The 16,553-nt window shown below is 41.1% G+C and overlaps 1 protein-coding gene across 1 annotated transcript; it reads right to left on the bottom strand.

Annotated features, from left to right (window-relative positions):
• Window positions 1–4,947: 4,947 nt before the first annotated feature.
• LOC308322808 (hepatitis A virus cellular receptor 1 homolog) lies at window positions 4,948–10,219 on the bottom strand. The gene is made up of 6 exons (XM_080774272.1): window positions 9,981–10,219; window positions 9,540–9,878; window positions 8,479–8,541; window positions 7,526–7,605; window positions 7,021–7,114; window positions 4,948–6,348 (listed from the first exon to the last, which is right to left on the bottom strand). Exons 1-6 carry the CDS (start codon window positions 10,021–10,023, stop codon window positions 6,266–6,268), a joined length of 702 nt encoding a protein of 233 aa, XP_080630398.1. The 5' UTR covers window positions 10,024–10,219; the 3' UTR covers window positions 4,948–6,265.
• Between the last annotated feature and the right edge of the window lie 6,334 nt (window positions 10,220–16,553).

Here is a 16,553-nt window from a genome sequence, read left to right as displayed (position 1 = left end):
CTGTCCATCGGTCTGTCTGTATAGTTCATCGAGAAATATCTGACTGCACTTCAGACTCGGCGAGTGCATCATCGAGGACCTGAGGGTGTGCGGTGCCCAGAGTCCAGTTGCTACATTCCGTGACGAAGAACAGGCCCACTGTACACGTTTTCAAACCACTTATCTTCTGCTACAGGCAGCAGTAACTTAAAGTAACCTCCAGTCACCATCTGTGGCAGACTGGTTTACCCAAGGGCTATCTGTGGCAGACTGCTGAGCAAACATCTGGGTCTGCTGACTAGTGGATGTTTAGTTACCGTATACACGGCGGAACTTCCTCTTCCATCACTCAACAGCACCGTGCATAATATGTCCCTATATAGTCATCGATAGATAGTAAACTATACAAATACCTGAAGAATAGAATGCAGCATTGCACAGCAGCCATATATCGACACATACAGTATAGTTAAAGCTAGCGATGTCCAGATCACGTTTTCTTGCTCCTGATCCGATCCCGATTATTCAATTTTACATATCTGCAGATGCCGATGTTTTCCGGTCCAATAGTTATATCTTTATTGATCATTTATGCCATATCACAGTATACAGTATCCAAAATCCCTAGCTTCCATCTCTAATATTTTCTTGGTTAAACATTCTCTGATAATCTGGTACCAAATAAGGAAAGCATATAAACTACCTGAAATATCTGCTTATACGCCTATACATTATAATCATGCTTTCACCCCTTCACTGGATAAGAACAGCTTCACACTCTGGGAGAATAATGGCATAAACACTTTATCTGACCTCTATATTGATAATGTCTTTGCCTCTTTTACACAACTTCGGGAGTTTTACACACTCCCGACTTCACAGTTCTTCCGATACCTCCAGGTCAGAGACTATACGCGCAGAAATATACCACATTTTGAATCTACTCTACCTCCCTCACATGATTTCTATGCAATCATGAACCAACACCCCGATTCTAATGGTCTGGTTTCACAAATGGTAGACTTTTTCACATCATATTGAATCTCCCTCTACACAACACCTGAAAGAGGCCTGGGAGGAAGATCTAGTTATAACAATTGATGATGATGCCTGGGAATCATATCTTAACAGTAACACCATACACAGTTGCTCCATAAACTCCAGACATCAATTGATCCAATTTAAGGTAATCCACAGGTTGCATTATTCCTGCACTAAGCTACACTCATGTTATCCCTCTGTTTCTCCACTATGCTCAAAGTGTGACACGGCAGAGGGCTCCCTAGGACATCTATTTTGGTCGTGCCCTAAACTAACATAATTTTGGAGTGACATCTTTACGTTTTTCTCAGACGTGTTTGACTGTGTTATCACCCCAGACTCCTACTGTGCTATGCTGGGCGGATTTCAAGACCTGTCATTTCTGACTCACTACCAACATAAAGCCATACAATATGGCATGGTTATCGCAAAAAGGAATATTCTGACCCATTAGAAAGGAGTGGAAGTACCCATTTTTAATGTATGGCTAGCAGAATTGACCAACCTGCTACAAATGGAAAAGATAAGATATGACGTTTCTCTTAAAACGAAAGTATTTGACAGAATGTGGCAACCGTTTTTTTCTCACCTATCATTAACAGGCTGTATGCACATAAATGTTTTATTTCATTTTTTTATTTTCTAAAAAACTCTAAACTGTGATCTATTGTATAGTATTATTTTCATTTTCATGTTTTGTTTCTGTGTATTTTTTTTTCCTTTGAATGGGGGGGGTGGGAAGGGTTTATGTGTATGTGTATATGTGTGTGTGATGTGATTGTTTGTAAAGTATGTCTTGTCTTTAAACCTGAAAATGTATAAATAAAATTGTAAAAAAAGAAAAAAAAATCAAACGACACCCTCATCACTGACAAGCTTGACGTAGCCAACTACTTAAACATCTTCTTTACAAACATTGCAACAACGCTGGTTAACAAACTGCCACTTGGCATTTGGTGTAGGGCACATCAAAGCCTACAAAAACCTAGGTGTTCGTAATATGATTTTAAACTGACAATGGTAACAAGTGAGGAGGTGGCCTTGAGGTTAGAGTGTCGGCCCTGAGACTGGGAGGTTGGGGGTTCGATCCCCGGCCGGGTCATACCAAAGACTCCGTGCCTCCCTGCTTGACACTCAGCATCAAGGGTTGGATTGAGGGTGGGAAGTGAGGACGCTGGCGTCGACTGTTTGCCGCTTCACCTCCCAATGTATGAATGAATGAACCATTGTAAGCGCTTTGAGTAGGCACATAGTGCATAGAAAAGCGCCATAAAAATGCAATTCATTATTATTACTTTAAAGTGCCCTCCAACACCACAAGGTCACTGGCCATGACAATATTCCCTTCAAATTTCTCAGAGACTCAGCCATTTCCATAGCTCCAATCATCACCCACATAGTAAACCTCTCCATAAAAAAAAAAAGAACTGAGTGCCCTTCAACCCTACAAGGCCGCACTGGCCATGACAAGGCATGGACAATATTCCCTCCAAAGTTCTCGGCCATCTCTATAGCTCCAATCATCACCCACATAATAAAACTCTCCCTCAAACAGGGACAGGTCCCCCAAGATTTCAAATTGGCCAAAGTAACCCTGCACAAGAAAGGGAGCAAATTAGACCCTGGCAACTATATCGCCCTATTTCTATTCTTAGCTCCATCTCAAAATAGTCCGGGTGAACGTGGTTTCGTCAGTAAAAGTTTATTTCTCAACTGATTCTTGTTCACTAGATCAGGGGTTCTCAACGTTTTTGGCTGGGGACCCCCGGAAATGCTTTGGCCATGATCACAACGTGAGCCAAGCCAGGCTATCTTTACAGCACTGCATGTCTACATTGACAACTGGTGTGTGCAGAACCACACAGGAAGGCAGGCAGATGAAGTTCAATTGAGATTTATTCAATAACACAGGACATACACGGGCTGGACAGTACACACCATAACATAAACTATAAACTGACAAGTGAACACTGAATACACAGAGGCTTAAATAGACACTAAACAGGACACAGGTGAAATACAATTACAAAGCAGACTGGTGAGACAAGGCAGGTATCAACAAATGGAGCAGACAGGAAACACTAGGAACACAACTACACAATAAGAGTACACAGTTCGTGACACTATCTACCCACTGATGATGTTCACAATGCTCTCCCCTGGATGTTCGCTATGTGCAGTGTCTTAAGAAGTCCAGTTATGTTCATGTCCAGTTGTGTCTGCTAAACTTAGCTTCCTATTTGTGATAGAGAATTTCCCCTCTGGGATTAATAAAGTATCTATCTATCTATCTATCTATCTATCTATCTATCTATCTATGACCCAATCTTGGAGCAGATGTGACGACTCAGGGCCAAGGACTTCAGGGTCTCTTGCTTCAAGGTTATTCAAATAATCCATCCTGCACTGTGGCCGTACCTCATGAAGGTAAACTCTATGAACTGGTTGGTCCACTGACCATTCCATGCTCCAGCAATGGGTAACATTATTTTTTATTATTTATTTTATTTTATGGGTAACATAAAAATACCGTTGATTGTCAGCCGTCAGGTAGTAAAGGCCATAACATTAGATGGAGAAGGCAGTCATCTCATGTTCAGACTAGATGTATGACATCAGCAATTGCAATCTGATAGGCTCTCATCAGGTCCTCTGCCTCTGGTAAATCTGCGATCACACTATGTATCACTAGCTCAGCCATCAACTGCAGGGCACGCACACACATTCTGAAGGAACTACTTTCCCATTCAACATCTTGACAAACATCTGACAGAACACCAGAAAGCCTACTTTCAGCTAATAGTCAACTACTGTATAACAAAATCATCAAGGCACGCAGGATGCTCAAGATAGATGGCCTGAAAGGGTTAATATGCAACCACCTGAAAATAAATATGCCACCGTTTCACTAATACAGATTGTAGAAAGCAGATTTGATGCATTTGACTTGATTATTGTGCATACAATCTCAAAAGATATCTTTTATGGGATTATTGGCATGAAGGGGTTAATATGCATTAATTAATCATGCATTAATCATAAATCTAATTCATTGTGCATATCCACATCCATAAACACTGTAGAAAGAGCCAATTTGATGTACTTATAGACCAAGTATTTTGCATGAAATACCATTAAACTCTATTTTGGGTGGATTTTCAGTGTTTTGGGCAGCCTCTTGAATTCTTAAGAGGTGACCCCCAAGCTACAAGAACCAGGTGGGGAAAAAAAATTTACTGACGAAACCACGTTCAGCCATAATTCCCCCTTTGACTCCCGGATTAAAAGTGATGGAAGAAATTAGTCTATGAAAAGGTTGAAAAGTACCTTGCCACCAAAAAATGTATGTACCCACGAATTCCAATCTGGCTTCAGAACATCTACTGAAACATGCCTCCTCTATTTGAGCGACCACATGAAACACGAGGTGGTGGTCGATGCTGGCAAATACTGCGGCATGCAGCATTTGACACTGTGAACCACTACATACTGGTTAACAAGCTAAAAGCAATTGGTTTTGATAGCACATCAGTGAGGTGGCTGCACTCCTACCTGGAGGCGAGAAAACAGATGGTGGAGGTGCACAGAACACTGTCAATTTGCTGTAAAAAACAACAGAGAGGAGCAGTAATATAATATAATATATCCTACATGAGGACTCTACATTCTTATTTTATTTTCCATGTGCACAATTCTGAATGTCAATTGTATAAAGGGACAAAGTGTCACGTGTAGGTGAGGTAAGGACCCAAACGCAGGACAGCCAGGCATGTAGTGTTCGAAAACATGAATTGGTGTTTTTAATACAGAAGACAGGTGAACATGAACAACTTAAAACAGACTGAAACAGGTGACAGGATACAATGACTCAACAAGGACTGACTGGGGAACAAGACTGATATACACATGAGGGTTGATTACAAAATGAGACACAGATTTTTGGACATAAAGCTGTATGAAATACTTACCATTAATATTGTGGTTGCAAAGGTATTAATTGACTGGCCGAGTCCCCTGCTGGGAGTACTGCTCTGGTTTTGGGCAATGCAGCCACGATATTAATGGTAAGTATCTTGGGCCTTTATTTACATGAGTACAAGTTCTGAAAGTTTTAACTTTTTGGTGGGTTGCTCTCATCAAATATCAACATAATATATATATATATAATTAAACCCATCAGAATAAATGTTTCTGTTTAGCCGTTTGGGGAATGTTTTGACAAGGATTCTAGAAACCAAAGTCCACTGACACACATGATTTGTTTCATACACATTTGTCATCCCACGTACACCTATAGCACAGATATGTTAGAAAGCACAAAGTATTTAATCAGTTGGTATACTGTAGCTCAGGGAACCACTGACTTTTTCATGTCAAGGACCCCCAAAATGGAACTCATTCGCCCGCAGATCGCATTTGAAGATACATGCCAAGTACCCCCACAAGATACGATTTTTACGGCTCTAAGGCACCCGGTTTGACCTGATTTTTACGGTCCCCTATTTCTATCTCTGGCATTTCTATCTCTGAGACCTCAATACATATTGTAAAATTAAAGTTAATTGAGTGTACAAATGATTATGGTCCACTCTCTGAGTTACAGTTACAGTTCCATTTGGTTCCTAACTATCATTTAGCTGGGGACCTCCTGGAACTCCCTCAAGGACCCCTGGGGGTCTCCGGACCCCACTTTGGGAATCACTGCTGTAGCTGACATTATATGTGCGTATTCATTATATTTTAATGTATGACATGTATTGGATAATGACTGCAGAAATGACAAAACCATTTATTCTGTCAATGATGCCTTCTGTCCACTAGGTGGCAATGTGTCTCTAAAGTACAGCACCAGTTCAATGGTGACTGTCAGGAAAAGGATCAAAGCCAAAGTTTCAAAGCTCATGATTGAGCTTAATTCCAACTCAGTTCACAAACTATAAATTCAGGAGCACCTTTGCCAAAGCCTACAACTCAATATGCCCCTATTTCTCTGTAGCCTACTGCAGACTAAGGCTGCACAGCAGGGCTTTGACAAAGTGTGACCTTCTACCATGGAATTAAACAATTTCCTCCCATGAACGCAATGATAAACACCACCCCCAACACACACACGTGCGCGCACAGCCGCACACACACACACACACACACACACACACACACACACACTTGGAGAACATTCAGAACTCCCACTTCATCCAAAAACACCTGCTATACGCACAACACATCTCGTTCCCAACTGTCTCCATCATGCACATGCATACATTTGGACATCCTCATACATGTTCTCAGTGTGATCGGATGTCCTCGCGTTGTTCACACGTCTTTTCCCTGTGTAGAAGAAATGTAAACATTAAGGGACATTTAATTACTATCCCCCACTGTAGGCCCTATGCAGTCTAAAAACAAGAATTGATTAAATCAATTAAATACCAGCTGCATTTATCTGCGGGGGTCTGCTATAACTGCCTCTTTGTCAGTTTCAGCACAGTAGTTTAGGTAGGAATCAAACTTCTCAAAGGCGGAACTATTGTGTTCTGAGTCGTTCGTTTCCGCCCAGACATATTTGCGGTGCGCACATACGTCAGCCAATGAGAAAACCAGCAGGACGAGCTTGCGCGGGACTACCTTTTAAGCAGAGCCTTGGTTTCGATGGGCGCTGATGGGAGGCTTGTTTTACAGCGCCGGCTACTACCTACCTCAAACCCTAACCCCAACCATAACCGCAAGCACGAAGCAGCGCATCCCTCACCATCCTTAATCTGGTCGTTTTAACGGACCCCTTACCAACCTTAATCCGGACGTTTTAACGGACCCCTCAAAAACCTTAATCTTAAATTCCCCCTCAGTGACAATCGACTACCAGCTTGTAAAAAAAGGATAATTATCGACCTACACACTGCAGCCATGGCTGCGTAAAGAGAACAGAGGCCTGTGCATGTTCAAACTGTAAAAAATCACATGGCACAACGAGTCACAAACTAGAATCTGTTCCACACTTACCAAAAATAAGCACGAGGATTAGGATGACGGTGGTGCAGAAAATTGCTGCTAACCTGCCAAGGTTCCCCACCTCCAGAAGGTCTTTGAACCTTCCCTGAATTGAAGACAAATATGAATGAATGAGCCCATAATAAATCAAACAAAGCACATAGAATAAATTAATTTATTAATTATTAGGACCCTGATGTGAACAAGTCTTAGTGCTTATCGGTTTCATCCTCGTAGCAGTTTTTGTATTGACTTCAGATATGAGTTCAAGTGAAAGTTGCTCACTGCTCAGTCAAGTATAAAAATAAAAAGTATTAAAGTGATCTAAAGTAGAATGTATTGATGTATTGTTTACACAATGCATTTACATAACAATGTAATTATCTGAAAACCACGAATACAATGACTTACTTGTGGAACCTCTATGCCACAAACACAATCACGACCATAAAGTATGCATACAAACAGAAAAGTGCATACAGTATATTTAGTTCATATTCACCAACATAATCTATACCTGAGTTTTGACAAATTCCATCACGGGGTAGTTGGAAGTCTCTGAAGTCTCTGTTCCAAATACTGGTGTTGTCGATATCTCTGTAGGGGTTTGATATACGGTTGGTTACTGAAGTTTACTTTTGCAAAGATTTTTTTACAAAATAAAAATGATAGGATGCAACCTGCTCCGTCTATCGCAGTGCCAATGAATGAGTTGTTTAACCCATTTAGGATGGGAACGCAACTGTGTCGCCTAAAGGGCCTTGCAAAACAGGGAGCGATAAAACGCGCCTATAGTTCATTTTCAATGAGACCTGCGTTTTTGCTCTGAGAAGTTGCGATGCGACAACGCAAGCGTATTCACGTGAGCGCGCTGCTCGTTACGTGCACTCACCAGACCTGGATTCTGTTTAGCTTTTTATTTACGCTTGCGTTGTTGCGCCCCTCTTCAACAGACCTGGAGGAGACCTGTGTTGATCCAGGCAACAAGGCCCTTTATATAGTAAGTGGTTAAACTTTAACCACTTTAACCATTATCTTAAGGTTTAGCTGTTGAAAAATAGCAGATCTACAAGCGCTACGAGCTTGTAGATCTGCTATTTTAGAAAAATCGTGAAAATGTGTTGCAAATCTTTGAATATATATTCTTTCACAGCGAACGTTTTTATCTCATAATTATCTTCTGGGGGGTCCCTGGAACAACATATTTTCAGATGGGGGTCGGTGGCCAAATACATAATGTTTGGGGTCCTTGACATGAAATAGTTTGAAAATGACTGATATATAAACATAAGTTGTTCAGAAAACTGTCATGATTAAGAAAATATTTTGTAGAATCTGGTCTCAGTCCTATAAATGGGTTAAAAAAAAACATACCAGATTTAGAACCAATTTTGCCGTGATTGTGTGTTGTGCAAAGAATTGTGCTTGAAATCTGCAGTCACAGTGGTTCCTTTCTACCTCATTACGCACCTTGTCCTGCAACACTGGGCAGCACATAATCCAGTGTAATGGGTTCCTCTTCCATTGGAGCTGCTAAAAACACAAGGGTTAGGTTCACCATGGTACAAATCGCACAGCAGAATGGTAAACTGCATCCAAGGGCTTGAGGACAGAAGGAGCAGCTTTCCATACATATAGCCCAACACAGAAATAAATACCGTTTCAAAAAACCTTTTTCCTACATTCCATTTGGAAACTAGCTCTGTTCCGGTAAAAAAGAAAAAGACAATCTTTTGCCGTAATTTACAGGCAAGATTGTCTATATGGTAGGCCTATTCAAATAAAATCTGTCATCAAGCCACATTCCAAGGTACAAGCTTCAGCTCTCTAAATGCATTAAATTAAATCCTAATGGCTTAACCTAATGGATGAATCGACATTCTGAAGTTCACCTTTAGCACCACTAACGCAGTACTCTGAATCACTGACGTGCAGTGGTGGAAACTATCTAATCGAAGTACTGTACTTAAGTACAATTTTGAGGGATTTGTATGTTACATTTTCAGTACTTACTTCTACAAATATTGTACTTTTACTCCTACATTTATTTGAAAACTTTAGTTATTAGTTACTTTGTAGATGTTGATTATTATTACTAAACAATGTTTAGTAATAATAATTTTCAAATGGCCAAAATATATATAGGGCTGAAGTGTAGTTAGTTAGTGTATGTTTAGTAAACATACACTAACTAACTAACTACACTTCAGCCCTATATATATTTTGGCCATTTGAAAATAGCCGATCTACAAGCTCACAATGTGTCACGATGCGACGCATTGTGAGCTTGTAGATCTATTTTCAAAAGATGTTCATACATTTTAAGACTTGAAATGGGACATTCTGCATGACGAGTACTTTCTATTTTTGGAATCACTTACATTGTGATGCCAATACTTTTGTACTTTTTCCTAAGTACATTTCGAATTCAGATAATTTTACTTGTAACGGAGTACGTTCTGCATTGCAGCATCGATACTTTTTACTTAAATAAAACATTTGAGTACTTTTTTCCACCACTGAACATTTACCTTCCACTATGGTCAGGAGAATGTTCACTTTGATGTCATTGAACAAGCCGGGGACCTCCACCCTGCAGCCGTACATCCCAGAGTCCGTCGTCTGGGCACGGACGATAGTCAAAGACACGTCTCCTTCTCCGTCCCGTCCCAGGAACTGGTACCTGGGGGACTGCCGGAAATCTACGGTTCCATACCAGGCGGAGAGGACGGTGTCGGAACACTTGGATAGGGGGACTTCCGCTCGTCCCCAGCACGCCGGCAGCACGCCATGAGTGTGTGTGTCGTAGCTACAGGGCAGAGTGATGTTGTGTCCATGGTTGCCAACTACTACCGAGGTAGCTTCGCACACTAGATGTGGGAGAGAACATACAAGCGCAGTCAGGTCGGATGAGGATCAGGATAGCACACACGAACACGCACACACACCAAAAAGGTGGGATATTGACTTACCCTTGATAAGGATAGAGATGAAGAGATAACGTGAAGGATGCATGTGGTCTTCTGTCAGTCAGAAACACTGCTGCCGAAGTAAACAATGATTGATTTCTGCCCACACGCACCACCCCAACAGCATATATATCTATGGTTCCTGTTCTTTGCTGTTGCAAAGGAAGTCGATTCTAGACATGACTAAATTTAGCAGGTCTTCATCGTCTTCAAGTTCACCATAGTGCTGTCCAGTACTCTGATTGCTGACTACACTAGTTGTAAATGGGGTGTACGTTTTGATCATGCTAGAGAGACCAAATTAAATTCAGTTAATTTCATTCAGACTGAGATGACGTTAATATTGACTTTATTGTAAAAGCATGCTTGTTTCCGATAGGGAAGTTAAAGTACCAACGTGACCACAGGGAAATGACACACACTTAAAACAGGAAATGTCATGGTTTAAAGTTTTCAACAGTCGTGGTCATATACTTGAGTGCTTTCTTCCGACATATATATCATCGTGTATATCAAATCTGGCTTATTATGGGAATAGTTTGTACTATTTTTGTACAATTGCACATCTCATGGAGAAAATGGTATCTATCACGATGCGGAACAGGTGTAGGACCCAAGCACAGACAGTGAAGCGGAAGGTTCAGATGCAAGGGGTTTATTAACAACGAAGAAACCTAAAAAACCTAAAAATACTGAAACAGGTGGGGAAGGTGCTTTCAGTTCCCGTGCTGTCTGCACACTCCCCTATATGTTTTAATCACAACTTTATTCCTTCTCAGACAGATGCAGCCTTTGCACAATGGAAGGACAAGGGCCTGATCAAATTTTCAGATCTATAGATAATCATTTTGCATCACTTACTGAGCTGAAAGAAGCATTTTTGCTCCCAAACTCCCACTTTTTTCGTTATCTACAAGTTAGACATTTTGTTCAAAATCAATTTAACAATTTTCAAAATCTACCTCAGGAACACTGTTTATATGCACTATTGAAACAACATCCCAACTCCAAACAACTTATATTAAAATTTGTCTCACTGTTCTCCAAACTATCTATTACTACATCAACAAACCATATTAAGGCTGCCTGGGAGGAGGATATTGGACTGGAGCTGTCAGATGAGCTATGGAGCGAGGGGTTGAGGAGGATCCACTCTGGTTCTGTCAATTCCAGATTGCAACTAATCCAGTTTAAAGTCATCCATAGATTACACTACTCAAAGGTCAGAATGAACAAAATGTACCCAGCTGTTTCCGATATCTGTGGTAGATGCAACATCTCCAAAGGCACGCTGGGCCACACCTTCTGGTCCTGCCCAAAAATCGTTTTGTTCTGGCATAATATTTTTTCATGGTACAGCAGCACGGTATATTATATTAATATTGTTCCTGATGCTTTAGCTGCTCTTATCGGATGCTCTGACGCCTCTCTCGCACTGTCATACACCATACAGCAGACGCTTATGCTCGGCACACTAGTAGCCAAAAGAATGATTTTAACTGAGTGGAAGACAACGACTGTACCTTGTTTTATTAAATGGCTCAATTCATTTGTATCTTTGATACATCTGGAGAGGTTGCGTTGCAACAGACAGGACAGTCTAGCCACTTTTGAGTATATTTGGGGCCCTATTACTGCTCACCTTGAATCCGCTGCGTAACTGCTGTTTCCCCTACTGTTCATATTTATATATATGTATATATATTATTTATATGTGCTCCAGTTCATGTTTATATTTTATATGTGTTGTTATAGGTATGTATATGTGTATATATATATATATATATATATATATATATACACACACGTATATAGATATATTATATATATTTATGTTGTATTATGTATTATATATTTATGCTCTGTTTGGCTACTGATATCCATGCCCTCCTGCTTTACTCTTTTGATGTCTCATGATGGTTGTGTTCATCCTATGCTCTTAACACGATAGGCCCCCCACTCGTTTTATATACATTGCCCAGTCTGGTGTATGTGTCATTGTTATGTATGTCATGTTTGTCATGTCTATAAAAACCTAATAAAAACAAATATAACAAAAAACAACGAAGAAACCAGGATCAGGCATGAGGAAACTAGGAAACTATATAATACTGAGAATTCAAAGACAACACTTACTATGAAACAGGACTGAACGCAGTGACACTGACTACATAATACAACAAATCAACAAAGAACTGAAAACACAGATCACCCAACCATTCCCGGGACCACATGGAGGTATAGTCTCGGGACCGATTGAAGTGTATTCGGATACGGATCGGTGCAATGTGAAAGCATTGGATACAGTTGATTAAGTGTATTAGGGTAGGGTTTTTTGGCTGGGGACCCCCGGAAATGCGTTGTCATGTCTCGCATTTGTTAAAGCAAATGCTATAAAATGACAGAGAATTGTATTTCACATCCATTACACTGTGCCTCAGAGAAATTAAAGGTTGTAGGACCAGCTTTAATTTGATTTGACTTCACACACTTGAATAAACACGGTTCAACAGAGGAGAGGTTATGAAAACGAGAAGAGAAAAAGGGAAATGAGAAGCAAGTGCAAGCTTTCTCTATAATGCTCAACTTTTGCTCAAGTGAAATAAATTTAGCCTGTTTAGTGTTTGCTTTGACCCACTGCTTGGTCTCTCCGATTGGAGCCACTGTCAATCTGCCATCCAGATAAAGTTTTAAAAATGACATTCACAATCTAGAGGAATGGGGCCTGGTCTGAAGCCAAGATGCCAACAGTGACTAATGCATGACTGTGTGAGTTCTGCTAATGATGTCTGATAAAAATGGAAATGGAACAAAAAAAAAGAAGAAGTGGATTCCAGGGGTCAGAGTCCTGGGGCTCATATTTTAGAAAAACAAGGAGGTTACCGACGCCTGGCCTGGTCAACTGCATTTACAGACAAACACTGTACGTAGGCACACAGGGCAAAGATGCATGGATTTTGAGTGTTCAGGTGCAGTGTAAAATACAGTAAATGTGAGCACATGCAGACTGGAGAGAATCTGGTACGATTTGGTGTAATAGAGGGTATATGCGCATGCATACATTGAGTGGCAAAGTGAGTTTAACGCCATTTCACTTCTTTTAATGTAATAAAATATAGGACGTTTCTGTTTGGATGGGCTGTCAAGGCCAGAAAGTAGTTTTTTGCCACTCAGTAGGCATTCCCACATAACTTCCGGGTATGATGATGATGCCAAGCACATACCCTCTAATACGCTGTCGTTCCTCTGCCAGTTTGGGTTCCAAAATGTGATCCATCACAGGCATCGCAATGTAAGGTATTGATATGAGATAGTGCAGATGCAAGCAGACTGAAGCAAACATTGCTGAGTTTTCATAGAGCTCAATGGTTCCTTGAATGACCTCGACATTGCAGAGTTTGTCCAATGAACTGGAACCAGCTGCTGAACTGAGCATTCTTGAAGATGTTCCCTGACTCCCACATAAAGCATTTAGAGAGGGTATGCGCAATGCGCATGCATAAAGTGATTGGAAATTTGAGTGGCAAAGTGAGTTTAACGTTGTTTAATGCAATCAGATTAGACTTTTCTGTATGGATAATGGCTGTATCCGGGCTGTCAAGGCCAGAAAGTAGTTTTTTGCCACTCAGTAGGCGTTCTTCCGGGTATGATAAATGTCACACACATGTCTACCCTCTATTCTACCCATATTCGAACGCATCATTAGCGCGTAAGGTAATGTGCAGGTGTGTTAGGGTCAGGGGTCATCGCCATGTTGGCTTGTGGTGGGCATTTTTGTCAATATTCTATTTTTGCCACAGGCACACAACATGAGTGGACTGGATATTACCAGAAACACATAAATAGTTAGGCCTGAATTACCACAATAGGTCTGTAACTCTGAGAGTGACCCTTACGGGTCCATTTGGTTCCATTTGAACACTCAAAAGTTAAATGAGGTCTTTGCAAATAAAACATTTGAGAATCACTATCATAATAAATAATTGTCATACTTCTTCTGGAGAAAACCTGGAGACTTGACGTTCAGTAAGTGGGTGTTATGATCAAAATAAGAACATTATAATGGTTTGTAAAAGAGGAAATCTAATGTTTGCCACGGACATGCAAATCTTTGGCACGGACACATAATGTCCGTGTACAGACATGTTTGTGTCATAGCAATTATAGTTTAGTTTTATGTTTTAGTTTCAACTACACATTACAGTATATTTCAGTTTATAGTTTCAGCTCCACTTACAGTAGGTTGTAATTATTAAACATGAATATGGTGTGAATAAGGCAGCTTCTGCAGTATCAGTTGCCATCATTTATTCTGGGTTAATAGGAAAAACATTAATTATATCTGCAGTATGTTTTTTTTATACATTAAGATGATTTGAGATGAATATACTTTATGAAAACTATTTTTTTTCTTTCACATTTACTTTTAGCTCGTGATAATACCACCTCTGAGTGTCTGCGTGTGGTGTGTATGAACGTATTAGCTTATGCATAAATGAGGTCATGGTTACATGACCTAATGGAAAGGGAGAGACAGTATGCCTCCCCAAAGGTAAATATTTTAATTTGACTGTTTTTATCTTCCCTTTGCTTGTTCACCGCCGCTGCAGACTTCAGACTTTTACAGTAAGACGGGTTACAATGGAAAAATCCAGACAAGTCGACGCCACTTAACTTCTTTACTGCACCGAAGATCAGACATGTTCTTAGAAGTGACATCCTGACGTACTTATCAGTATGACTACCATGAGAAGAATGTTATGTAAAGGTCTTGATTTACACCTAATTGAGACCTGAGTGTATAGCCTAGTGTGTTGGTTAGTGCGTGTCCATATGTTTGTGTGTGTGTGTGTGTGTGTGTGTGTGTGTGGTGGGGGGTTAATGTGTGGGGGTCCGCAGCTGAATGAACAATGACTGTATATGGAGTGTAGAGCAGAAATCTCTTGCTCTCCCATCCTACCCTCCCCCCCCCTCTCTCTGTGCGTGTGCGTGTGCAGTACATGTATGGTAGATTTATGGTCGCTACTCCTCTTGCTCGACCCGCCTTCCCTCCGGCTCGCCACTTCCCACCGTCATCCCTCCTGGGAGTGGGTCTCCACAGCCCGCAGCCCACCCACCCCCTCCTAATAACATCTGCACCAGGGAGGCCTGCAGAACTCAAAACTCTTGGGGAGTTTGAGAGCGGAAATACGTCCAAGACAAGTAGCCTACACTGCTCCTGGAAAGAGTGTTCTGAGAGCAAGAAAGAGGAACAGAGATTGAGAAGACAGAAGTATAAGAGAAAGAGAGAGAGAGAGAGAGAGGACTGGAAAACGTCTGTAGGGAAGGATGGATGAAAAGAGGAATCTAAGAGCAACGTGGGGAGTGTCGAGTGTCATAGTGTATTGTGTCGAGTGGGTCCAGCACAGTGTTGTTTTTTACAGCAAATTTTGATTAGAATTTTAGTCAGTCTTTTGAATAGTTTTGATTTAGTTTTAGTCACATTTTAGTCACCTGGAATGTTTTAGTGTTAGTTCAGTCAGACAACTCACGAATAGATTTAACCAATATTTATTATGAATGAGATAATGAGATATACAATAAAACCCCCATGGGGAACATAAATAACAGAGCCCACCGGTGGTGCAGGGGTGGTGGTGGGAGCCAACCTCACATAACCAGGAACCATATATGCAGAGGAAGGCAGGAAGAGCATGCAGTCTAGTGAGCTTAAGTAGCCTGCCCAATTGGTCAGCTGACTGCCACATCAGCGAATGATGTGTGGGTCTTGCACACACTTATACACCCACATAGTAATGCAGATATTACCCCCTTGAGTATGTGTATGCACCCTTGAGCACGGCATGGAACCCCTCGAGTATATCTGACTGAACTAACTCTGCAAGCTACATATCAGTTTTAGTCGACTAAATTTCACAAGATTTTAGTCGACTAAATTGTATTTTAGTCTAGTTTTTATTTGTTGACGAAATTGTCATTATATTTAGTCTCATAGTTTTAGTCATCAGAGCTTAGTTTTCATTTAGTTTCCATTTCGTTTTCGTCAGTGAAAAAAGGTAGTCGACGAACATTTCTCGTCATAGTTTTAGTCGACAAAATCGTTGCTCCTATGCACAGCTTTGTGTGTGTATGTGTGTCTGTAATATGAGCACGGGATGTGCTCAGCTGATTGGCCGAGCACGGAATGTGATGTATGATGATGTATAGACTATACGAATAGACTACGTGACACCCGGAGAGACGTGTGACAGCCTGAATGTAGACAGCACCCGGGTGAGCAGTATGGGTTAGTGCCACAGCCTGTGTCCTCATGAGGAGGAAGCCCAAAATCCCTCGGTGACTCCTGAATGAAGTGCCTGGTGCTGGGAGTCTGTTGCAACGCACAGGTCCTGGGCCTGGTGAGAGCAGGTGTGGACCTGGTGAGACGTAGGAGGGGCCCAGACAGGAGTCAACCAGTCTCTCCATGCGCCAGATTGCTGATCCTCCCAGTCCCGGTAGAGTAGTTCCGGAGCAACGGATTGTGTGGCCTTGGTCTTGCTCTAATGGGACTAATAGAGGGTAGCTACCTGAGTGAGG

This window comes from Protomyctophum bolini (genome assembly GCF_963924005.1).
Source record: "Protomyctophum bolini genome assembly, chromosome: 10".
NCBI lineage: Eukaryota > Metazoa > Chordata > Actinopteri > Myctophiformes > Myctophidae > Protomyctophum > Protomyctophum bolini.
Note: the sequence above shows the minus strand (reverse complement) of the source record. Positions and strands in the feature narration are given on the sequence as shown.